Genomic DNA, 27,510 nt, shown 5'->3' on the forward strand with positions numbered 1-27,510 from the left:
TATCTCCACTAATTGTGGTAATAAATTTATATATGACAACACTGAAATTACCGTAACGTGACAGTGACGTCACAAGGGCGCACAGAAATACTCGCTTCAGCCGCTAGGTGAAGGTTATAAGAGAAAACGAAAAATTTCACTTGCAATTAACGAAATATTCATAAGAAAAAAAACATATATCATTTTACATCTGTGGTTACAATATTGACATAACAATCAGCTGTTGTGTGGGTTACGGCGCATGCGCGGGCTTTCGAGGCATGCTGGAACCGCAAAGAAATGCAGGTGTATGAAAAGCTATAGAATAACATATTTAATTCCTGTTTAATATATAATATATCTTATTTTAAATACAGCTTATACGGATTCAGACTCAAGACCAAATATGAAACGAAATATTCTTATTTTTGCCGGCAAGGAAATTCCTGGCTTTTCTCCACTATCATAAGCACTTATTATACTTACAAAACTTCCTCTTGAATCAACCTGTTTATTGATAAAACCGCATTAAAACCGGTTACGTAGTTCAATAGATCTAAACGCATAGAGGCGGAAGCGACTGTCTGATACTGTATACAAATGATTACATAGTATAAAACAAAGTCGCTCACCGCTGTTTGTCCCTATGTATGCTTAGATCTTTAAAATTACGCAACGGATTTCGATGCGGTTTTTCTTAATAGACAGAGTGATTCAAGCCGAAGGTTTTTGTGTATAATACACTTGCGGCGCGTCCCAGCTTTGCACGGGTTTAAGTTTTTTAAAAACCTTGGTCACATTACTTAAGTTTTAGTAAGGATTATATCTTTTCTAGCAATAAATATATCCTATGTTAATCGTCGATAATGTAACTTTCGAATGGTGAAAGATTTTTTTAAATCGGTCCTGTAATTTTTGAGCCCATTCATTACAAACAAACAAAGTTTTCCTCTTTATCATATTAGAATAGTATTTATTTTTTTATTTTTTTTTATAGAATAGGCGGACGAGCATATGGGCCACCTGATGGTAAGTGGTCACCATCACCCGTAGACAATGACGCTGTAAGAAATATTAACTACTCCTTACATCGTCAATGCGCCACCAACCTTGGGAACTAAGATGTTATATCCCTTGTGCCTGTTGTTACACTGGCTCACTCATCCTTCAAACCGGAACACAACAATACTGCGTATTGATGTTTAGCAGTAGAATATCCGATGAGTGTGTGGTACCTACCCAGGCGGGCTTGCACAAAGCCCTATCATCAAGAAGTAGATGTCCAATATAGTAAAGAAACACAAATAACTTTAGAAGTTACTAATGTGACGTATATAAACAAATTCTGTAGTATATTTATAGCATCAATATTGCACCCGTGCGAAGCCGGGGCCGGCGGTTGTTATAATCTGTGGAGTCGATTTTGATTTTCAAACATTTACTATAGAAGTATAAATACAAATACTTACAAAAAGTGCTACCGATTTATGCCGCACTTTCATTGTCTTACCAGCTGAAGGTAGTTGTCGCCTCTATTATAGAATTCCTGGAAACTAGAATATCTACCGGCAAATAACGACCATTGTGGTGGAGTAGTGTGTACACCAGTTCTCATGTTTACGCCACTACGAGGCCCCGGGTTCGATTACCAGCCGAGTTGATGTAGAAAGGATAATTATTTTTCTATGTTGCCTCGGGTCTGGTGTGTTTATGGTACCGTCGCTTCTTCTGATTATCCATAACACAAGTACTATAGCTACTTACATATGGATCAGAGTAATCTATGTGATATTCTCCAATATTTATTTATAATTATTTTCCACCATTTCACTGGAATTGGTATATACTTTTGCTCCAAGAAATTATTCGTTTTGCTTACCAGAGGTAAATTGTTTACGAGCCCATTCTAGATTATTATGTTTTTATTGTTATATTCTATTACAGACGTGCTTTGCATGCCTTTATGTGACTACTCGATTATAGCTACTGCGCATCGATTTGTATCAGAATTTCATTCCCATGCTTCAAAGATATGCAGAAGGGGTTGTTGGTTGTATGGGGGTCATGTAAAGTTTAATAATAAAATGAAAAACACATTCAACGGAAATAAATTGGTCTCCGAATTATATTTAATAGTAAACATATTAAAAGTTACGTCAATGGCATAGTCGGTAGCGCTGCTTCATAGCCTGTTCTTATTGGTCGAGAGCGAGTTGATGTTTTCACTGGAAGAGAAGAATCTGATTAGAAGAAGTTTAAAAATACGACTCTTAAGATTTTTTTTTTAATGGTATAGGTTGGCGGACGAGCATATGGGCCACCTGATGGTAAGTGCTCACCATCACCCATAGACAATGACGCTGTAAGAAATATTAACTATTCCTTACATCGTCAATGTGCCACCAACCTTGGGAACTAAGATGTTATCTTGTGCCTGTAGTTACACTGGCTCACTCACCCTTCAAACCGGAACACAACAATACTGAGTACTGTTATTTGGCGGTAGAATAACTGGTGAGGGGGTGGTACTTACCCAGACGGGCTTAGCCAAAGCCCTACCACCAAGTAAATTATAAATATAATTTGATTTGTGCACTTATAATATAATATTACAAATCTTTGGCAACGCATCTCCTCCGAAATCCTCCCAAGTTGTTCATAGACGGTGATAGTCACTTTCCATCAGGTCAGCTTCACACCCATTTGCCAACTTAATTACTCTTGGGGACAAAATCTTCTAACGAGTTGCTGATTACCTGTTACTAGTCTACTAATACAAATCCAGTTACGGTTTTGTTAATGTTGGATCAGAATATATTTTATTTAAATGTGTAATAATCGCGAAAATTTAAGACAACATTATATATTTGCAAATTGGCTCCAGAATTGGCCCCAATAACAACCCTTTAATAAGCAGCGAAGTTTACTTTTGTGAGGATTAGAATCGGGATTTATTGAAAATGTTGTTGGTTTGTAAAATTGCGATTGTGTCGATGTTGGATCTGAATATATTTGCAAATTGGCTCCAAAATTGGCCCCTATAATAATCAGCTGAAGTTTACTTTTACGAGGAATAGAATAGAGTCGTATCAAAAACATTAATGAACTGTAAAATTGGCCCCATGGTTGATGCTGACATGTCATTCATCTCGTCACGCAAGTTTTCGAGATGAAAACTTGCATGTCCAACCATGTTGCAACAAAGGTCTTCTAACAATTTTGTATATAATCTTGTACATTACAATATTCCCTTTTATATTTTAAATAAGTTTTAAATTCAGCTAAGGGAAAATGTAAAACGTTTCAAATTAAATTGAATTATGTAGAAATACAGCAACCTGCACAATAATGACGTAGATTTAACTTAAAATCGACCTCTTAAAGAGATTTAGCCAATAAGTGTCATTATCTTTATAGGGAAATTTCATAGTTAATTCGTCGTAAGAAATTTTCAACCCCTAAATTTTGAGCTTGATTATGAATAGTACATCTTTGAAAGAGACTCATTTGATGAGTAATTTATCAAGAACATTTTCAATCGTCTATTTAAAAAAAGAATTCATTAACACGTTCTATGCGGAGCGAAGTCTAGTACACCTCGTATGTGTTTATATGCGGTGCGGCTAAGAAAAACATAGATTTCTGTGTCGTGCGGAGGCCGTAACATCTATTTGATATATTGTAGGGAAGTGATAAATATATTTATATGATGCCTATTGAAAGCCGAATGCTATGTAGTTGTACCTACTATAATACGGGGTTTCTTTTTCACCTACCGCACTTAAGAAATAAAACTCGATCACAATACATCGAGTTTTAGTTTCTTAAACGTTACGGGGTCTAATAAGCCCCTTATTGGTACTATGATAGTTTTCATACGAGGTCTTAAACGCCCTGTACTGTAGATAACATCACTGATGCCGCTAAACGTGTTAAAACAAGTTTCAAATAGGTCGTAGAGATTCGCATTCGAGATTTCATTCGTAATCAAATTACAGACTTTACAGTACAGTCGGAATACGAAACGAAGCTGCACTGCTAATAAACTGTAAACTCGTATGTACAAACTTTGTTGGCACACTGTTTACACGGCGACGCGTCACTTTGATACTTGTTACAAAGCTAACAAACGAACCGAGATCAAAACAACTCATTCCAGTATAGTAAATTTTATATTCTAAATAATATAAGTTTATACGATATAATGTATGGTTTTCATTAAATAGCAAATATATAATGGATGTGTGACTATGCACATTATCTCTCCTACAGTAATTAAAAAGCAGCATGATGGCACACGTCTGGTCTTATTTTTAAGAACCATAGTGCCAAACCAGATGTGAAAAAAAAGAAAGATGATTCATGATTGCAATACACAATTTTTTATGGTATCGGTTGGCGGACGAGCATATGGGCCATGGCCTGTAAGAAATATTAAATATTCCTTAAATCGTCAATGCGCCACTGTGTGAACTAGGATATTATATCCCTTGTGCCTGTAGTTATACTGGCTCACTCACCCTTCAAACCGGAGCACAACAATACTGAGTACTGTTATTTAGCGGTAGAATAACTGATGAGTGGGTGGTACCTACCCAGACGGGCTTGCACAAAGCCCTACCACCAAGATTTTTTTAGGATTAAACTAATAATTAATTTAAGAGGGCGATAAAAGTAACTAACTGGTTTGTGAGAACAGTCGTCGTCAATTTAAAATGCTTTTCAATCAAAAACAGATCCTGTTATGGATTTCCTATAAATCAGTTAAAAAAACGGGAATATTGCGAGGGAGCCTCTAGTGTTCCTTAAAGGGTCCTTAGTTACACGTCACTACCAAACTTTAAAATTCAAGGTCATACCATTAGTTTCCTTTTTCGTGTCCTTGCGTTCATCGCGTTCAATGTGCGCCGTGAACATTGCCTCCTTGTAGTTACCATATCCGTCGCAATCCACGTCAGAACCAGTGCGGCATTTCTCACGGACACAGTCTTGTAAATATAACACTAATTAATTTATTTCTAGTGGTTAGAACGCGTGCATCTTAACCGATGATTGCGGGTTCAAGCCCAGACAAATACCACTGAATATTCATGTGTTAATTTATGTTTGTAATCTTATGCTCGGCGGTGAACGATAACATCGTGAAGGAACCTGTATTTGTCTAATTTCATAGAAATTCTGCCACATGTGTATCATGTGTATGTGTCCACTAATCCGCATTGGAGCAGCGTGGTGGAATTTGTACAAAACCTTCTCCTCAAAGGGAGAGGAATCCTAAGGATAGCAGTGGGAAATTTACAGTTACATTAAAAATATAAAAAATAATTATATCATTTATGGTCTCTTGATAAATTTTCATTTATGACTTTATCCATCAACAGTAATAATGGTAAGAAATCTTTCAAAAATATAATTACTTCACGCGGTTTTACTTAGTTCATAATCAAACTAAACGTTAAAACTGGCGACACTCACCGCAGTTCATATTTGACACTTCAACGCGAGGCACCTTTATACCCTGAATAAAAGTTCCATCCTCAAGTGCGCAGTAACACACGAATCTTCGACACTACAGACATAAACACATCGAAAAATATACCAGTTGAAATTAAGAAAGGCGAACGCACCGATATGGTGCTAATGAAAAATGAGATATAATATTACGTAAATAAACTTCATTTTTTAAAGCACAATTTTGGTGCTTAATGCTTTCTTACTTTCATCTAAAGGTTTATGAAATATAATCTGTCTTAATAGACGGGCTATCCAACAACAGATCACACTGGTAGTTCCTGGGATAAGCGGGTTTAATGACACAAACTCTTTAACAAATTATATTGGTTACGTGTATTATATTTAGTAATTACATATATAAACATATATATACTTGGTAGCAATGCTTTGTGCAAACCCGTTTTTGTATAAAATAATATATATATACATGTTTATTTGTGTACTAGCAAATGAATAACAGCACACAGACTTTACTGACCCACCAACTTTGTTGGCGAAGATGTTTTGCACTGGAACACAAAAATACTAAAACTGCTGTATATGTACATGTTGCAAGAATTACATGTAAATAAACGATTCTTCGATCGTACTAAGACAAATAGGCAAAATATCAAAATTAACAGGCATTTTAACCATTATCTAAAGTATTGCTCATTGAATTGAAAATACGATTGCAAGAATACTTGGACGGGCGCGTAGAGCCACAGGGGAGTGCATTGTGGTGCATTGTAATGAAGGTGACCATCTCTTCCATATTTTTTCTTGAAATACTTTAACTCCTGTTTGCAGGGCTCTGTAGAACATGAAAATCTATTTATATAAAGCGCTTTATTAAATTACATTTATATAAAAGCTCACTAATAATTCACAAGATCTCAGAAACTAGAACACATATAAAATTGAAATTTGTCAGTTAGGCTATGTATAGATTTAATAGAATAATATTTAAGACTAGCGTTACCTATACGTCATTTGAAGATTGATCAATCACGAACAATAATTACATTATTGTAGATTGAAAAAGAGAGAGAGGTGAGATGGCCCAGTGGTTAGAACGCGTGCATCATAACCGATGATTGCGGATTCAAACCCAGGCAAGCACCACTGTACCATATGTGCTTAATTTGTGTTTATAATTCATCTCGTGCTCGGCGGTGAAGGAAAACATCGTAAGGAACATTGGAACAGCGTGGTGGAATATGTTCCAAACCCTCTCCTTAAAGGAAGAGGAGGCAGTGGAAAATGTACAGGCTGTTATTTTACTTTTTAGAATGAAACATATATTTCTTTGAGAATTATCATGGAGCTTAAATCTTCAATTTGTGACGCTGCAATCTGCAATCTATTTATATTAATATTATAAATGAAAGTAACTATCTGTCTGTATGTCGCTCTTTCACAAGCAAACCGCTGAACCGAATTTAATGAAATTTGGTATGAAACATAAACTCTAAGAAAAGACATGGGCTACGTTTTGCCTAACACACGACACCAAACCTGACGCGAGCAAACTTCGGGCGACTACTTATATTTCGATTTCGATTGCTACGAACCGTTTGCCTCTTGCAGTCTATCATCACGCTTTCGTCTGACACCAGCTGATGTTTGGACCAAATGGATATCCTGGCAAACTCCCTGCCTGCACACGAGGCCGTCATCACACCCCGGCTCCAAGAATTCCTCTTCAACCTAAATTATTGAATCATCAACCGTATTATATATGCACACATTTACTCGTATTTATTATTTTAATTAATAAATTTGATGTTAGAGATGAAAACGTCGTGAGGAAACCTCTATGTGTCGGAGGATGTTCTGACACGTATGTGTACGCAGCCTTAAGCCCAATTTATATAGCTTATGAATGCAAGGAACGACGTCACGTGACCTGAAGTGACGTCACATAACGATGATGACGACGAAGAAACAGCGACCAAAAGCGCTCTGGGCTGACAACGTCCTGGGCTGACGTGCGATCTCATAGAAGACACCCAGGATTAACGTTAATCGAAGCTCGAGAAGACCCAAGCTTAATGGTAAAAAAGATGGTCAGGTGCCTTCCTTGACCCGACATCGTACAGACCAGACTCTTTGTCTTTGTTTGGTATACTTGACTCATTGGTGTGTAAGATGTATTGTGTTAAACAACAATTATATATATAACCCTTTCAAAATAAAATAATATATAATGAAAAAGGTAAAATAAATGATCTGAATCTTTTGTTTTATATTTACCTCCATTTCTTTTGTTCCGTTCACGTTATGAACAAACTTTTTAAACTCTGCACACTTTTGATTTAGTTCTGAAATTAAAAGCATGCATAACAATTTAAGAAAAAAAAAACATATATTGTCTTATTCCTTACCATTTGTAAACGCTGAAAATAAATCACGAAAGAAACTCAGCATATTTTCTTTTTTGACAAAGAAGAATTGTAAACGGTTTTAAATTTATTTTGGATATCCGCACTACACATCTTGGGCGATTTTTAGGAAAAACTCAATAATGCCGTATTTTTCACTCAATTTTGACATTAAATCAATCAAAAGAATGTAATTAATTACGATTTTAGTGTTCAGTACATTCGGATATAGGTTTTGAATTGAATCACAATTTTAAGAAAATTCTTACTTTTTACCACCACTTTGATGTTAAAAACTAAACATATTTAAAAAAATTATTATAATAAAGCTACATATAATAATAGTATAAGCTAGTAACTAAAATTAACACAAACATTTCCAGTGTTACGAGAATCTTAATAATACAATATTAATACTAGAATATCAAAAACAAAACTCAAATTCGTGTTGTACTGTTTTAATAATCATAATAGGCAGAGTCTAAGAAAAGGGAATGTCAAAATATGTGCTTGAAATATTAATTAATCATACTGTCAATTTAGAATGTTGTGAAACTTCGCGCCTTGAAGATAGCAGATACTCTTACAGATTAGCCTTGCAAAGATCATCATACAACAACAACAACAGCCTGTAAATTCCCACTGCTGGGCTAAAGGCTTTAAGGAGAAAGTTTGGAACATATTCCACCGCGCTGTTCCAATGCGGATTGGTGGAATACACACGTGGCAGAATTTCTATGAAATTTGTCAAATGCAGGTTTCCTCACGATGTTTTTCTTCACCGCTGAGCACGAGATGAATTATAAAGACAAATTAAGCACACGAATCAGCGGTGCTTGCCTGGGTTTGAACCCGCAATCAACGGTTAAGATGCACGCGTTCTAACCACTGGGCCATCTCTGCTCGAAAGGTCATCATACTGATGTTAATATTTGTCTTGAATTAAATAAACTCACGATGATAAGAACTGCATTTGCCACAACAATTGCACAGCTCCTTATCTGGTAGATAAGCGCCGAGCGGGCACTCGTCCTCCTTCACGAGACCGCCGCGACACTCGAAGCCTCGACACGATATCGGGCAGTCACTACCACCTGATGGCGGCTCGAAACGGAAATTGCGACGACTAGAGAGAACGGCAACTGTTTTTAAGCAAATACGCTACTAACGCGGCTCGGATTCGGACGGGTGCAATAAACTAAATATACTACACAATTTGTTTATTTACGACATCACATTACAAACTTCTAAAATTATCAGTGTTTCTTTACTATATTGTCCATGTATTATACAAAAAGCTTCTTCTCAAATCATTTTTATCTATTCAAAAAAAAGGCATCAAAATCCGTTGCGTACTTTCAAATATCTAACTTCGAAATGATCAAAAGATTCTTGGCATCTTAATCCAAGTTTTCTTAGTAAAAAACTCCAACTTTTTAGTCATTTATTTGGATTTATAGCAATTGAATTCTTTATTCTTCTTAATGATATTTTTGATTGACACCTAACAACATTAGCAAACAGATCGATAATGTATTTTCATCTCACATAATATACATAAAGAGTCTTTGATTACAAATAATAGAAGAATACTTTAGATGGTATACTTATTACTTACACACTTAGTGTATCTGTCGGTAATGGGGGTACGGTTACAGGAACACCTGAAAACAACGATCTGGTGTACTTCAAAGGATATTTTTACTTGATACTTGTTTATAGTGATCATGGATGAGGTGGCAAAAGTTTGGCAACACATAACCAATTTATCCATTCTTCAAATCAAATTATCCAATCCAATAATGCTAAATTGTACAGTTAATAAAGACCAACATTGGACATAAGTAACTTATCCATTCTTTAAATCCAATTCATCAATCCAATTATCATCAACAGCCTTTTTTCGTCCACCGCTGGACATAGGCCTCTCCAATAGCACGCCACTGTGATCGATCATCGGTTATTCACATCCAGCTCCTGCCTGCCGATTCACGCAAGGCGGCTGGCATGAGCTGGATACAACCCTATCTAATATTGCTAAATTTGAAAGTTACTTAATTCCAGTAGGACCGAATTTAGAGTCTGATATAGCGTAAGTGTTTGAACTAATTTTACTCTTACATCTCCGGAGGATTTGGTCACAACGAAGGGCCCTCATTTCTTGCTCTGGGTGACCCCAATATGGATTGCAGCCAGCTCTGAAATCTGAATTATATATAAGTTGTGCTTTAACAGTGGAAACACTTTCTTTTCATACTACACAATAGGTGGACGGGAAAATATGCCATCTGATCACCATACATAGGGATTGGTGATGTAAGCAATTTTAACTATTCCTTATAAAACTCACAGGCCTCAACTAAGCTGTACAGCTCCTTGAAACCTTTCTTAATATTACAGGTGGCAAACGAGCAGGAAGCTCACCTGATACCATAAAAAGTGACTACCACCATCCATGGACATCTGCAACAACGGGAGGCTTGCAGGCGCGTTGCCGGCCTTGAGAAACGAGTACGCTCTTTTCTTGAAGATTCCTTCATCATACCTAAGATGTTATGTCCCTAGTGCCCGTAGTTACACAAGAAGTGCTGAGTTTCTGCAAATGAATCTTCACTTGGGGATCCTTACCAATAGTCGTGACTGGTAAAAACTCTTCAGAGTCGAAATTATACTCGTCTTCAACACACGACTGGTCTAATTCTAAAACGAAATAAAGATTCATGATTTGCTAAACTTTTAAAACAACTATTATTTTTAAATGAGAGTGTGAGATTAGTACGTGCATCTTTGTCAGTAGAATCTGTTCCAATAGACTTAGTACCTTAACTTATCTTACAAAATATATCATATGTGCTATATTATGCACTTAAAACAGTTCTCGACACGTTGACAGTGACATCATTTTTTATCCATACCTGCGGTAAGGGGCTTATTAGACCTCGTAACGCTTAAGAAAGTAAAACTCGATGTGATGTGATATGATTGAATTAATATTTCTTTAATGCAGTTTTGGTCAAACAGACTGAAAAACACTGTTTTCAAAGGGCGTCATATAAATATATTTATGCTGAGATGGTCCAATGGTTAGAACGCGTGCATCTTAACCGATGATTGCCGGTTCAAACCCAGGCAAGCGCCACTATATATATATATATATATATATATATATATATATATATATATATATATATATGTGTGTGTTTAATTTGTGTTTATAACTCATCTCGTGCTCGGCGGTGAAGGAAAACATCGTGAGGAAACCAGCGAAACGTGTCTAATTTCATCGAAATTCTGCCACATGCGCATTCCACCAACCCGCATTGGAACAGCGTGATGGAATATGTTCCAAACCCTCTTTATAATGGAAGAGGAGGCCTTATCTCAGCAGTGGGAAATGTAAAGGCTGTTACTTTACTTTACTTCAAAGGTACTATCAAAATACATCATCATACTTTGGTTGGAATATTTTATCCTGGTCTTTGATCTGTGCTTTTGCACAATCTAATGCAGGGGATATTATTAATCAATTAGAAATTTGACTAATCACCTCTATAAAATACGCAGTCGTCACAGCAACGACACTGACTGTAATCGGCGGGTATGAGCATCGCTCGCCACTTGCCGTACTTCTTATCGCAGTAATTGCGGTATTCTGATGGATGCACTTTGCGTTCTCTGGTTTACATGAAAACGTATTTTTTTGACAAATTATTGCTTTAAGGACAAAATAATGATTCTTCTAATACAATGAGCTAGTATTAGAAGATTCATTATTTTCTAATACTAGCTCTTTGTTACTTATAAAATAATTAAAGTCGATCTTACTTATAAGTTTAGTTGCTTAGCGTTTATATTCTTAAATACAGATATTTCTCTATTACTTCTGATAGAGTATTTTTCCCATTATTATTTGTCATTCAAAAGAGAAGGATTTTCTTGAAATCCCTACGTAGGTTCTACCTACTGTACTCTACCTTGGCCTAGGTCAAGATAGCAAGTATCGAAGCTTTCCTACTCAAGCATATCCATACAAATAGCGATAGCTGTTCCATTTCTTTTAACCTAGCAGGTCAAGACAAATATACTCGTATGTTGATTAGGGATAAATAACCTAATAACCGCTTACTTTAGAATTTCCTAAATATTTAATCTCTTGCCCACCAGTGGGACCAATACCGTCAAATAATATTATCAATTAGTGCTTCAAAAATATACTTACATACAAGAGTCTCGGAATAGTTCGCACTCGGTACGATTGTTGAAGCGCGGGCATTGAGGGCAGAGTTGGTAGTCTAAAAAAGGTCTTATATATTAAATGTTAAAATAAGAAAAAATAAAGTACCACAGAGGTAATATTGACTCTATGTTAGTTTGCTCAAACTTTCTTTAATTTTTAAAGAAAGCTTGATTTTTACGCAATTTTAAAGTGTATTTTTTAATGTACCTATGTATCCATCGGCCAAATACGTGAACCGATAATATCCGAATTAAGTACGCTATCCCAAATTATCAATATTTATTTCTCATGCGAATATGATTTTTGCACAAACGTTATAACTTGTAATATCTGTAATGATATGTAATGACCTAGTATATTCGTCAATTTACATGCACTTGCTTTCTCACGTTGAACTGACGCGAGAATCTATAGCGACGAATACCGTCGAATGGCGCGATAGGCAGCTATTTCTATTGGTTGTATAAATCGTATCGTATAAATCTAAGTTGTGTCGTACTCTACTTTCATATTTATAATATTAATATACATTTAGCATTCTTATTATTATTGATTTTCTTGTCAATAATTTGAAAATTATATGTTTACCATAAGTACTTCTGCATATTGGTCTGACTGTTCGTCTACTTGGAAACTGAACTAGCGATCGTTCCGGACTTTTCTCTTCACACTTCTCGTAGTCGATATCGAACTCGTTATTCCGAACGAGGGAAAGGATTTCGGTTTCGCGCCAATATTCGCTCGTATCTTGATTACGATTTATCAACATTATGAATGGAAGAAACTGAAAAACGTAACTACATTACCTCTGAAAATACAGTACATAATAACTCCTAATAATAATTAATAACTTATTATCACCGGACAAGCAATAACAATTAGTTCTAAAGTGGTTAAAGTTTGAAAATATGATGAGTTTTTTTGGTTCGCCATTTCTTATAGAAACTTTTTATCAATTTTTCAATTATCTAAAAAGCTTAATTAATATTTTTCTGTGTCATAAAAGCATTGAAACTATTTCTCAAATGCAAATAAATATAACAACTTTATTTATACGATACAATATAACTTTAATTTTTAATAATTGCGCCGTTGGGAAGCTGGGGTTACTAGTTACAAAAATAATAAAGTAATCCATTACAATATCTTAAAGATTATTTTTATGTTAAGTATATGTTATACTTTTTACCTTTAAAGGCTGTTTATTAGTTTTATTCTCATATGTACCTCGATGACCCAAGGACAACACTGGAACTTTACTGTTTGCTAAACAACTAGGAAATAATAACACTAATATAATATGATACATCATAGTACTGCTGTTTTGTTCAAATTTTTATGAAAAGCATGACGTCTTCTATGACAGATGTTTGACAGAGTTTTTTTATAAATCTGTCAAATAAATTGATCGAGAAGATTTTTTACGAGTTGAGGGATACAAATATTTATAGACATTTTATTGCCAATATCAGAATTATAAGTGGGCGTATATTCAAAGTATTGTTCACAAATTCAGTAAAGTTTTAATTTAGCAAATCAATTACAGAGATAATTTCACAGTAGTTATAAATATCGTTACGTTAAAATGTCACACACACAAAAACATTTAAAACACTATTGGAAATTCAGATACAGCGATTCGTCGCGTACGTGGTGAGCGGGAAATCTTGAATGTAACTATATTCAAGATGGCTGCCTCGCTACCCTCGCCGCGACACTAGAGCGCCGTTTTCAACTCCTATTGACACTCTTTTCCAGTTAGTACAAAAAAAACAAGATGGCGCACCATGCGCCGACGTATTTATCGATTTTCGTATTTATGTTTGTTTTTTATTAAATTGTTTAATAACAGTATTTTTTAATCTGTAATTATAAGCTAATCGCTTTAGCTTTTCTGGTCATCTTTCTTTTCGATCTACCATTTATAAAAATTATATAATCATATAATATATGCATTTTAATTTTCACAACACACACACAAAGGGTATACCAAATCTTTTCCAGCTGGCCTCAATAGTGACCGATCGCACTCCGGGCAGATTGAAAATCGAATATTTGTACATCCTTCATTCCTCTATTCTCTATCACTCAGAACGGACAATAAAATTCGATTTTGAGGTAAAAAATATGTCTTACATTTGAATTTTTACTTTTACCATACAATACAACAACAACAACAGCCTGTAAATTTCCCACTGCTGGGCTAAGGCCTCCTCTTCTCTTGCGGAGAAGGTTTTGGAACCACTATACTGTTCCAATGCCGCTTGATGAAATGTGGCAGAATTTCAGTGAAATTAAACAGATGTTGGTTTTTTCACGTTTTCCTTCACCGTCGGTCTCGAGATGAATTATAAACACAATTATAATTCAGCGGTGCTTGCTGGAGTTTGAGCCCGCAATCATCGGTTAAGATGCAAGCTCAAACTCAAATTGCTTTATTCAATATATAATAGAAGTATTACACTTTCTTGATGGTCAATTGAAACAGTACCACCGGTTCCGAAAAGAAAATACCCTGACCTGGGAAGAACCGGCGAAAGAAACTCAGCGGATGCACAAGTTCTAACCACTGGGCCACCTCACCTTTACCATACATCCTTCAAATAACTTACGGCTAATTTTACCCACCAAAGCGAGTTTTCAATAGACACATGCAGGTTTCCTCACGATGTTTTCTTTCACCGCTGAGCAAGTGAAAAAAAAACACAAAATATTTTAGTGGTGATTGAAAAATAAAACAATATTCGCTTAAATTTTTTTATTATCATAATTTAATTATTACAAAATCCTGTTCATTTCATGGCAGTGCATCCATAATACATCGATGAGCAAATTTTAATTATTTTGTTATTAATGACATTAAAATATCATTAATTAATTCTTGAGTAGGAACTATGGAATAAATATTGCCATAATAAAAAAAACTTTACTAAACCATAAATTTAACTTACTGCAAAATGGAAACATATTTCAAATTAAAATAATGTTAAAACTTCAATTATTTTTCTTTTTTACAGAACAGCAATAAATCTATTTTGAAAGATTAACATAGCTTACGATTTTTGTAAAAAAAAAAAACATACAAATACAATTGTCTTTAAAAAATATTAAAATAATATCTGATTGGTCATGATCACGTACAAAATTAATATAATTTAGGTCAGTCATTTTACAGATATTAGTCAAATATCTAAATTAAAATACATATATGTATAAAACTAAACGTAGCACACAATATATACGACCTATTCCAACCATAAGACAAGGGTCAATAGATAACATTTGTTTATTGATAAATTTACGTCACACCATTGGACGAGAGCTTCTATAATCTATGATATTCATTATGGTATTAAAATCTGGACGCCGTTGAAGCTGTCGTCTGAACTTTGGCAGTAAAGCCCATTACACATTGAAAAAAAAAGATATAAGGAATAAGGACCAAGAAATAAGGAATAGCGGAATCTAGCGACGGCAGCACCGTTAATCAATTCATAGCTCAAAAATAAGAAATAAGAACAAAATTCCGTCGTGGTGGAAATTTGTTTCTCATTTCTTATAGCCAGCCAATCGCAGGGCATTTTTTCAACGAAGTGTCGTAAAACTAACAGCAGCACTTAACTAGTAGCAGGTATTCAACCGCTGTGATTGGTTGAATATTGAATCTTATCTCTTATTGTGTTTTGGTTGCTGTGCTATTCCTTAATCCTTGTTCATTATTCCTTATTCTTTATCTCTTATACCTTATTCTTTCATTGTGTAATGAGCTTTAAATTAGGTAGATATAATGATATTGTACAAATTATTTGCAATTCGAATAATATTTTGACATATCTACAACACTGACGCATGACAAAATTGACCTAATAAATTTATCTAGTTGATTAAAATTAACAGACAATTTAATAATATATCGTTTATATGACTAGAAAAGAACAATTCTGATATAAACTTCGACAAAGTCATATGAAGTAATACAGCCATACTGTCATAGTTTAAAACTCTAGTGTTTAGGTGAACATTCTCGTTCTGTGTCTCTCTCTGTCAACATGATTTGACATAAGAAAGAAGGAGACAGCATTGTTTAACTAACCAAGCCGAATAATTACATGCAAAGCCGGTGATGTTTAAAATAAGTCTTAAAATATTGGTCATAAAGGTTGTTTCCCTCTGACAACCAAAATCGCACGCTCATTGGTCTAATCAAATATCGAACTCTCCTACTTTAGGTTACACACTTCCGTCCCATTTAAATAAATGAGAATAGACACGAAATACTCTAGTGTCTAGATCGAAAACTACCGAATGATATAATTAGACAAGTATTAAAAATGCCATGGCTTAATATATCTTTCGTACTTGGTCTTTTAACCATTAATTAGAGACTCTATAGATGTCGATTTAAAATAACAACAAATATGTCGATTCAATTGTACTCATCAATATCTAAACGAAATCGCTAGAGCCTTAAAATAACATTATAAATGTACACAAGAAATTTAGTCTACAAATAAGTCGAAGACGTATAAACAGGGCCAGAAAAGAAGAGAACAATTGCCATCTCTTTCTAACGAATACAAAAAGAAGAGCGCGCCTTACAGATGAAAAAAAAAATCAGATTTTCTTCACCACAGAATCGACACCAATGATTTATATATTTGTTAGCTGTCTTCACTTTGCCTACTTGAACGTTGTAAATAAAAATTTGAATACAATTCTGTAATATGTATAATAATATAAATTGTTTCTGTAAAACTCTGCCCCCTATAGTTAAATCAAATATAATAGTACTACAACTCATCTACAATACGTCAACCTGAAATGAGAGCATCGTAAACTACAAATAGTGCAAGAGAAATAGGACTATGGCAACTCACTTCAATTCTTAGTTTAATAGCTTTTAGTTATGGCAACAGTTCACAGATAATTTCGCCAATATCACGTAGGATGGAGAAGATTCGAATGAGATTGATCGGTACCGTTGTAAAAACTAAATTGAAGAGTCAATTTAACTTCATATACAAGTATAATAGTATAAAAATCCTTGTTTGACTTACCAAGATGTTAAAATCATGCTTACCAAGAAATTAAAGTGTTACTTGTTATATTAACGGTATTAATAATAAAACATACTACAGAACTAAACGTAATTTCTCTAAATTACATTAAATGTGTGTGCTAAAAAATAGGTTTTTTTTACATTGACAGTTGAGAAATCGTTATTCAAGATGGCGACGAAATCTTCCATTTACAAAAAAACCTTCTGTTTAGTTCTTTCGATAAAAAAAATATCTTTAAAACCAATTATTTTTCTATGTTTCTTAAACCATTTGCGCAGAAAAGATCTCGAAATCTGTATTAATAGAACATGCAAATAACTGGAATTATTTCTCGTTATTGATTGATAACTTGGTTAGGAAAAACTGTAATCTTAATGAAAATCTTTGTCAACGCCGTTACTTGATTAAGTCAGTAGAAGCCCAAATCTCTGTTTAATTTGTTAGAAATTTTCACGTATTGCATACAATTTGGGAACTCAGAATCCGAATAGTAAAACTCTATGAAAAAAATGACGTACGAGGTTTATCTGAGGATTTGGTTAAGAAACTTCTGAAAACATTCTATCCCTTGCACTATTTGCCGATTTGCTTGCAAAAACGTTGCTATCATTCTAAGAAGACGATGTTAAAAATACATTTGCTTAGTTACATAGAAAATTGGTGAAGTCACCAAGACTAGATTCTCATCATTACTTCCCTGAAATCTTAAAAACTGGACGAATTTATTGCACTACGCTTTCTTTAATAATGATACGATAATTTCACAAGACTTCTAAATACCAAATACATTTAAAACAAACTTAATCTTTAAGTACTGACGTGTCACAAAGACAAAATGACCAATATCCTTACGAACAAATTGACTCAATACAATTTGTAAAAAAGCATCCGATATGACACCCTATCCATTGGTCGTTGATAGTATGGAAAAGTGCCCACACCAGCATCTAAATCGGATGAACGATGGATGAAAACAGATTACATATCTACAGCTCCATGATGAAATATCACTAGGCAACCAAGTCATACTAAATTTCATAAACAAAAACTACAAGTTTGCTAATAAAGGTATCCTGTACCCCCGATTGGAAAATACTGAATATACCCTTAAATTCAATTAATTATATATTTAATGTTTCATGGAAATAGGTAAGAAATGTTTAATGGTTTATATAATTTTAAATACAAACTTACTATTACTATGGAATTTATTAAGAATTACCAAAGCCATTGTTTTGTGAGATTCTATTCTAGTGGTCTACTGGACCACAAATCGATATTTTTCAAAACGTTTCCATCAGAAAAACAGTCAGTACTTAAAGGTTAATCCAATACTATTACATCCACAACAAGATTCATCACTATAAAACCTTCAAAACACATTAAAAAAAAACTCCCTAAAACTACGAAAACATTACAGAATATTAACTTTATTCATCGGATACTTGTCCTCAAGTCCATCAGGGCGCTTGCTGTTATGACTCCATGCTTCTGGTTACCATAGCAACCATCACCGATCGTTATGGTCGAAAACGACGTGGAATTCCTTCTCTGCTGGAGACTTTTCTTCTCCCCAGAGAATATATCCGATGGATTCGGTCTCGCGACTTGAAAGTAATCCCCGTGACTGTTGTCCAGCCATTCATGACCCCTGGTCTCGAAATACTTCGTCGCCTTCATGGGTTTCCCGATGGTCTGGTCTGATCTAAACTCCTTCAAAGGTCTGTCGGTCGGCTTTGGTTTCGGTCTGAGTTTCTGGTCAGCGGATACGCTTAGCTTGGACTTATTGGTATGAGATTTCGACACATCAGATGTCTCTTGGAAACTCCTGCTCTTGGTGGAAGTTGCTATTATTTGTGACTTGCTGTATGGGAAAAGTCAAACCTATCATCATTACATTGTATGAAACAAAGTCGCTTACCGCTGTCTGCCCTATGCATGCTTAAATCTTTAGAATTGGGATTTTTTTTAATAGATTGAGTGATTCAAGAGCAAGGGTACGGGGTGTTTCGCTAGTTTTATAATCATACTTGTTAAAGTTTCTCAGTAGCAATTTAGATAAAGAAAAAATAGTCACCTTTTCTGATGAAACCGTGGATTCGACATTTGATAGAAGGTCATAAATTGATTTGTGGAAAAAAACCTTTTTCAATTTTCCTGACTGTTTAATAATAAAACTGTACAAGATTATGATTTCAAAGTGCTTGAAGCGCCAATTTTAAGAAAGTATATTCTAAAATGGTATGAAAAACTACCACCGGATAAAAAAAATAACTACCCTGACCCGAGAAAAATCAGTAAAAGATAAGTGGTGCATTTTTTTTTGGTCATTTTTGATCGTAGATATGACAACACTTGGTGGTAGGGCTTTGAGCAAGCTCGTCTGGGTAGGTACCACCCACTCATCAGTTATTCTACCGCCAAACATCAGTACTCAGTATTGTTGTGTTCCAGTTTGAGGGGTGAGTGAGCCAGTGTAACTACAGGCACAAGGGACATAACATCTTAGTTCCCAAGGTTGGTGGCACATTGACAATGTAAGGAATAGTTAATATTTCTTACAGCGTCATTGTCTATGGCGACCACTTACCATCAGGTGGCCCATATGCTCGTCCGCCAACCTATACCATAAAAAAGCAACAAATAAACAATGGCTATCCAATCCACTTTCAGTGTCCATTTTCCTTTTTACAAACTTACCTGGAATAGGTTTTCCTGGACTGTTCGTTGCAATGCTGGAACCCCTTCGCCATGATGCTGTACAGCTTATTCCTGTAATCGTCTACAGACATCTGCTTATCATCACGTAGAGGCAGCAACACATCTGATGGTAGAATCAGTTCATCTTTCTCACGATGGAATCTATAAAATAACATTAAAATACCAAACTATAAGCGAATTCATATAAAATATGGAAATACTAATCAATCAATCAGTGGTTATAACGCGTGCATCTTAACTGATGATTGCGGGTTCAAACCCAGGCAAGCACCACTATTCATGTGCTTATTCTTTGTTTATAATTCATCTCGTGCTCGGCGGTGAAGGAAAACATCGTGAGGAAACCTACATGTGTTTCATTTTATAGAAGTTCCGCTACATGTGCATTCCAGGAACAGCGCGGGGGAATATGTTCCAAACCTTCTCCTCAAAGGCCTTAGCCCAGCAGTGGGAAATTTACAGACTGTTGTAACATTAACTAATAACATTACTTGGAGACATATTCATGATGCAAGGCCCTCTCCGCGCTGAGTCTCTTCGCTGGGTTGAACACGAGCAATTGTTGGACCAGTTCTGATGCATCTTTTGGGGCACAGGACAGTTGCGCAGTCAGAGACGCACTCCTCGAATTAGCTGACGCCAGCTCTTTGATCAGGGATGATCCGTAGCCGCTACATACGACTCCAATGTCTAAGACAATACAATAACCAAATACAATTGATTACGGAGAATGTGTTGAGCTAGAACGGTATAATATAGATGAGTTTTGGAAAAGTTTGAACAGGATGACAAAATATTCACTAATTCTACATCCTGTTTGTTTTATATTTTGGTAGGCAGGTAAATGGGCAACCAGTGGTTCGTAGTCAACACAACCTTAACTATACCTTACTATGCGTAACCTATACAATGCGTAATTACCTTAGAAGCTGGGATGTTATGTCCCTTGTGCCTGTAGTTACACTGGCTTGCAGTAGAATATGTGGTGTGTGAGTGGTATCTAACCCGACGACTATTTTTACTTTATCAGACATCAGTAATGACGAAGACAATTAATTATTATTATTTAAATGTTATCAGGTCAACGATAACTTCCAAGGCGAACTCCTCTATCTTGCAAAGGTGGGATACCCTTAGGTGTAGTAGAATGTACAATGGTCATCCCGTGATGCCCTAACAGTCGGAGTGGGTACCGCTGGGTTTTCAATGGGTCACCAGACTTTCTCAGCATCAAGTCCCACATATAACCCCATTTCACGAGCGGGAAACGCGTTAGAACGCTTTACCAGCGAGGAAAAAAATGATCACCACTAATTGGAGTAAGAAAAACTTCTTACATTTGCAATGCGCTACCAATATTAATGTCCTTGAAAAAAATCCATAATAATATTGGTTACCAGTATGAGTCTGAGTAAATTCTTCAATGACCCTTTCATTGAAGAATTTACTCCGCAATTATTTTTCTCACCTTCAGACGATGGCTTCGGTAGCGCAGCCATGATCCTCTCGATCTGGTTCACTGTAGACGTTCCGGGAAACAAAGGCTTTCCAGTCAGCATCTCGCCCAATATGCAACCGAGTGACCACATGTCTATGCCCTTTGTGTAACTGAAACATAAGGGGAATTCCAAAGATTTCAATCGAAGTCTGACGAAGCCTAGCGATATTTTTAAGTCACGTAACTAACGTTGCGTTTTCTTTCATTGAAGCTTCGAAGACTAAACATCCGTTAGCTGAATCGTTAGATTTTTATATTTATCTCTTTGATTATTTATAACTTTACATAAACAGACAAATCTGAGAACGCGTCGAAAACAATTGACCACAGATCACACGCACACTAATATAGTACGATACAACTTAGATGTAGCATCGGCAAATTGAATAAAACCGATTACTGCTGATTTACACAACCAATAGAAATAGCTTCCTATCGCGCCATTCGACGCTATTCGTCACTATAGATTCTCGGTCTAGGTTGAATTTGTCATTGGACATATGACACTACCATTACAAAGTGATACAGAGGGAAGAAAAATCACCAACTTTTTGCTAGCGATGAGTATTTCCGGTGCTCGATACCAGCGTGTCGCGACGTAATCTGTCAAACAAGGGTCCGCTCCGTCTTCGCCGCCGGAGTACATTGACGACACCGACCGAGCGAGCCCGAAGTCAGCTAACTTCACCCTGGTCAAATTATTACAAAAACGTCTTTACCCCCTTTCAGAAATCGACTCAGAAATTGAACGAACATCATAATATTATTTTGATATTGAGTTTGCATTTTCAGGAGGCGGAAAACGCTAATAAAATAAATAAATCAATCCGTAAATTATAGTTTCTGAGAGAAAATACACAAGACACTTTTCCTAGGCTGTTTTAAAATAAATAAAGACTAGAAACTTAATCCAGAACCAAAAATAAAACAAGTTAAATTCAAATGATACAGTCATGGAAAACCAAAAAAAAGCTATATTCATAAATTTAAATGTTCAGAAACATTTGTCACAACATTTTTAATTAATTTAACGTTTTATAATTTTCGGGAACTAGGATTAAACACAAGCAGTAAATCACGGTGTCTTGAAAACAAGTCGTTGTAAGTGTTACTTCTATTATTTACTTGACCTTTCTTTTGTACCCGTATATTTCCTACACATAACACTATTACATAATGTAGTATATTAGGTTTATTTCCCACTCACCTACAAGCACTATCGATAAGTACATTGCTGGGTTTCTGGTCTCTATGTATCACATTCCCAGAGTGTATATATTTGGTCGCCTTTAGCATCTGATACATTATATATCTCCTATGTATATCCTTCAGTATGTTACCCCGTTTGATGACATTGTGCAAATCAGTCTCCATGTATTCGAAGCCGAGGTATATGTCGCGGTTGTTTAACGCTCTAAAATATAGTTATATTTTAAAATCAAAATATATTAAGTTTTGGTGTGATGTCAGGAAAGTAAAGTAACAGCCTGTAAATTACCGACAGCTGGGATAAGGCCTCCTCTTCCATTAAGGAGAGGGTTTGAAACATTTTCCACCACGCTGTTCAAATGCGGGCTGGTGGAATGCATTTGTGGCAGAGTTTCGATGAAATTAGACACATGCAGGTTTCCTCACGATGTTTTTCATTCACCGCCGAGCACGAGATGAATTATAAACACAAATTAAGCACATATACAGGGTTATTGGTAATTCGACGTACATCAGCTAGGAGGTGATAGGGGTGACTATTTGAAATAATTTTAACCCCCATATGCATAATCCAAAAGTAAATCATTCAATATTGGTGAAATGCCGTAAACTAGGGATTTGATTTGATCCATGACATGGAAATCAACCGGCGTTTAATCCGGGCTAATTTCAGGAGACGAAATGGGCCCTACTCTACTACAATTATAAAAATGGCTGTGAAAGATCGCGTAACATTACTACCATGGATATACGTCGAGTTACCAATAACCCTGTATATATAGTGGTGCTTGATTTGAACCATCGGTTAAGATGCACGCGTTCTAACCACTGGGCCATCTCAGCTCTCAGCTCTTGTCTATTGTGCCGGTAACAAATGAAGCTAACTCAATCTTCAAATCAGAGCATAAATCAGACAATATCTTCAAAATTAATTTAATCCTGTAAGATTTCCATTCCCAATTCCATCAACCGTTAGGTTTCTACTCCAATAAGTATTTAATTATAAATAGATAGGTATATGAAACTATTACTGAGCATCGCAACAGGCTACCTCAATGCCGTACTATCGATCAAAACCCTACCACAGATTGATTAATAATAGCTAACATTGGATACAGTGATTTCAAAACGCCATAGAATCTAAACAATTTCGTCTTTATAAATGTAATGTGCAAAATCACCAATCATCAATTACGTCTATTATTCGCAACAAAGACTTTTTAAACGGCAACTCCAGCTCTGCGTCAAATGTATTCACGTCATTATCACGTGATATGGAGTTTTGGAGGGAATTTTTAATTAGTTAATACAGTCTTGATAAAAATAAGCGAGATTTTCCAACTTGTAGAGGAGGGATTTTTTTCTAATAGGATGGGTTACTTCATGATAAGTGGTCACCCATAGATATTGGAGCTATCGCATCTTCTCGGTAGAATCTACTTTCCGAACCGGTGGTAGCTTCACTTAATTGTTAATTGACGATTCAAAAGTGCTTCTAAAAGCCCACTTGAATAAAATTTATTTTGATTTTTATCGCATCAAAACGCCACCAACCTTGGGATCTAAGATGTATTGGCTCACTCACCCTTTAAGCTGGAACACAATCCTACAAAGTACTGTGGGTTAGCAGTAGAATCATTATCATTACATAGTACAAAACAAAGTCGCTAACCGTTGTCTGTCGCTATGTTTGCTTAGATCTTTAAAATTACATATATTAGATAGAGTGATTCAAGAAGAAGGTTGTTTGTATATAATACATGGACAGTATAGTAAAGAAACAAGAAAAATCTGTAGTATATTTAGTAACAGTATCGAAGCCAGGGCCAGTAGTATTTGTATTAGTAGTAGTGGTATATTACCAAACGGGTTTGCATAAAGCCCTATTACCAAGTACACAAACCCCCCAAAGTTTTTCCACCAAATAATTCAATCGTCGATCATTGCCGTTTAAGCATGTAAAAAACACAAAGCACCCACTACACAGACAATATATTCAGGAATCAGAAAGAAAATGGAATATCCAAAACATTTTACATTAGGCAGCTTCACTATCACGACAAATTATAAAACAAAGTCGCTTTCTCTGTCCCTATATCCCTATGTAAGCTTAAATCTTTAAAACTAAGCAACGGATTTTGATGCGGTTGTTATTAATTGATAGAGTGATTCCAGAAGAAGGAATACATGGATAATTTAGTGAAGATACACTGATAACAATTTTAAAAGTTTCTTAATATGACTTTGATGTCATATCATTACTATACGCGTGCGAAGCCGGGGCGGGTCACTAGTATTATACAAGAATACTTGCGTCACATGAAATCACGTCACGACTTTATAGAGAACTAATATTTTTTATTGGATTTTATATGGGACAAATAAACTTCCAGCTATGAAACGATGAAAGGCGTTCTAAGAATATTTTGAGATAAGAAACGGTTGCGTATTTATAGTTTTAATTGACTTGGAAGAATGCAAGTTTATGACGAGAAATTTTCCAGATTCTAAGTGTGACGTGACACGATGTTTTCCAATAGAAAACTTATTAATATGTATTTAATCGTAAGCTGCATATCTCTAAAACAAAACCATTTACCAGTTGAGTGATTTATAGGTTTACATGGAAAAGAAAGATCTCCTCAAAATCCGTGTACAAACATCTTAAAGGATTTGTTTATTTAAAGAAATAAAAAGCAGGCCAGTGCAATTTGATCCTATACTTGTGCTACATAATATCCTTGCCATAGTTCATTATTCTAGATCAACGGGAAGTACTCTATAGGTTTCATAAATAATTATAACTAGCTGTGTCCGCGACGAAGAACGCGTTTGAATTTAACAAAAAAAAATATTATTGTAGCCTTAGTTATTCCTTATTATATCAGTTATCTGCCAGTGAAAGTCCCGTCAAAATCGGCCCAAAAATTGTAAAAAATGTTATTTTGGTATATGTACCGTGTATACATATGCATTGAGTAAAAAAGCGTGGTGGCATGTGTTCCAAAACCTCTCCCTAATATATGAGGAGGCCTTAGCCCAGCAGTGTATATATATAATAGCCCTTTTTTACTCAATGCATATGTATACGCATTGAGCAAAAAAAGGCTATTTTAATATTACAAACAGACACTCCAATTTTATTATATGTATAAATATAGATGTATGGGAAAAGCAATCGGACATATATTTGATTGCGTAGAGTTTAATGTTTCACTACTATAAGGGACCGCAGATCTTTATTTGGATTTCAACATACGATATGATGCGTTCCTCTACGCGATCCCGGGATAATGGGTATCAATGCCCAGACAGATACACAGATGAAGTGATCTTAAAAGGGTCTCCTCTCCCTTTTGATATACGATAGCTCTAAAAATGCTGTTCTTACAATTTTAAAACGACTAGTATTTAATACTTTGAGCTGAGATGGCCCAGTGGTTAGAACGCGTGCATCTTAACCGATGTTTGCGGGTTTAAACCCAAGGAAGCACCACTATGTATATGTGTGCTTAATTTGTGTTTATAATTCATCTCGTGCTCGGCGGCGGAAACCTGCATGTGCTTAATTTCATCGAATTACTGCCACATGTGCATACTACCATCCCGCATTGGAACAGCGTGGTGTCATATGTTCCAAGCCTCTCCCTAATGGATGAGGAGGCCTTAGCCCCGCGGTGGTAAATTTACAGGCTGTTTCTGTACTGTACTGTACTGTACTGTAGTATACCTTATTTATGTTTCGATCGTAATATACGCAAATATAAAGTTTTAACTTTTCTAATATTGTATCATAAGTTGTAAATATTTTGTAACCCCTTGTATTCGACTACTCATCGTCAAATCTAACCAGGAACAATATATACGATTCTATAATTAAATACCGCAGAAATACATTTTTCCTGTTAAAAATATATAAATAATTTAATACTGTTTGATAATAAAGTTTTTGTCAGAGCAAAATTTAATAAAGAATAATTAAGTTTTTTTTTTTTTTTTAATTTATAATAATATTTTAAACATACCTGTGTATACTATGCAGCTTGACAATATTCGGATGATTACGAAAGGACTGTAAAAATATTATTTCACGAAAAGTTCTCTGCGCGTCAGTCTGATTGCGAAAGGCGTCGAATATTTTTTTTATCGCCACAACGTCCTTGGTCTTCCTGTCGATGGCCTTCCAGACGATGCCGTAAGCCCCCTTACCCAATCTTTTTTTTATATCAAACCTCTTTAGTATATGTTCATCGATTTCGGACATATTTTTTTCGGGACTTTTTTTCGATACTTTATTTTGTACATCCTTCTTTTTCTCGTCGCGTTTTGCGTTTGCCTGTATTTGACTCATTTTTTCACTATGCGTGTGTTCGAACCACTGCGAAAATCGACTCTAAAATGATAACAAACAGTCACAAAGATGTTTCATGATATAGGAACAAATTCACCCTGTGTATGCAAATTACGGTTATTATCGTTGACTAATTTGAATATTGTAGCATGACTACTGAATTTTAAAATTTTATTGATTATATCCGTACACTAAGCAACCGGATAAGTCAATAATAAGTCAATTTATATCTTCGTACGGAACACGTAATACAAATCCACTGAATAATTACGAGGCAAAATAAATTCACTCACATTTTATAAATAAAAATTATATTTACATATCTTATACGATTTATTAAAATTGTGTTGTTTATTGTTTGTTGTAAAAAATAAATAATTGCACGTTGTGTTAGCGCGACTGGTCGAGTTTCATTTGTTTAGTGCGGCAAACAAGTCGTACGTTGTCATGACAACACAAACTGACAATTAAAATAATGTTTGACTAGTTTTTTTTTGTTTGATCGATTAAACATTCGAATCGATTTTTTTTCTTTAAATCGTTTTCTGATAAATTTTGAATTGGTTTATTGTAACTAA

The 27,510-nt window shown here is 35.2% G+C and overlaps 2 protein-coding genes across 2 annotated transcripts; both read right to left on the bottom strand.

Annotated features, from left to right (window-relative positions):
• Window positions 1-2,094: 2,094 nt before the first annotated feature.
• Window positions 2,095-18,384, bottom strand: LOC124540255. Its single transcript, XM_047117721.1, has 14 exons — window positions 18,376-18,384; window positions 12,682-12,877; window positions 12,076-12,148; window positions 11,404-11,531; window positions 10,485-10,556; window positions 9,978-10,061; window positions 9,475-9,520; window positions 8,813-8,982; window positions 7,729-7,796; window positions 7,047-7,182; window positions 6,177-6,286; window positions 5,455-5,548; window positions 4,839-4,967; window positions 2,095-2,204 (listed from the first exon to the last, which is right to left on the bottom strand). Exons 1-14 carry the CDS (start codon window positions 18,382-18,384, stop codon window positions 2,131-2,133), a joined length of 1,389 nt encoding a protein of 462 aa, XP_046973677.1. The 3' UTR covers window positions 2,095-2,130.
• A 106-nt stretch (window positions 18,385-18,490) lies between these two features.
• LOC124540178 (mitogen-activated protein kinase 15) lies at window positions 18,491-26,942 on the bottom strand. Its single transcript, XM_047117639.1, has 7 exons — window positions 26,607-26,942; window positions 22,580-22,786; window positions 21,921-22,061; window positions 21,343-21,482; window positions 20,366-20,564; window positions 19,854-20,015; window positions 18,491-19,017 (listed from the first exon to the last, which is right to left on the bottom strand). The coding sequence occupies exons 1-7, from the start codon at window positions 26,930-26,932 to the stop codon at window positions 18,588-18,590; spliced, it is 1,605 nt and encodes a 534-aa protein (XP_046973595.1). The 5' UTR covers window positions 26,933-26,942; the 3' UTR covers window positions 18,491-18,587.
• Window positions 26,943-27,510: the final 568 nt, after the last annotated feature.

Source organism: Vanessa cardui, chromosome 24, assembly GCF_905220365.1.
Source record: "Vanessa cardui chromosome 24, ilVanCard2.1, whole genome shotgun sequence".
Classification (NCBI taxonomy): domain Eukaryota; kingdom Metazoa; phylum Arthropoda; class Insecta; order Lepidoptera; family Nymphalidae; genus Vanessa; species Vanessa cardui.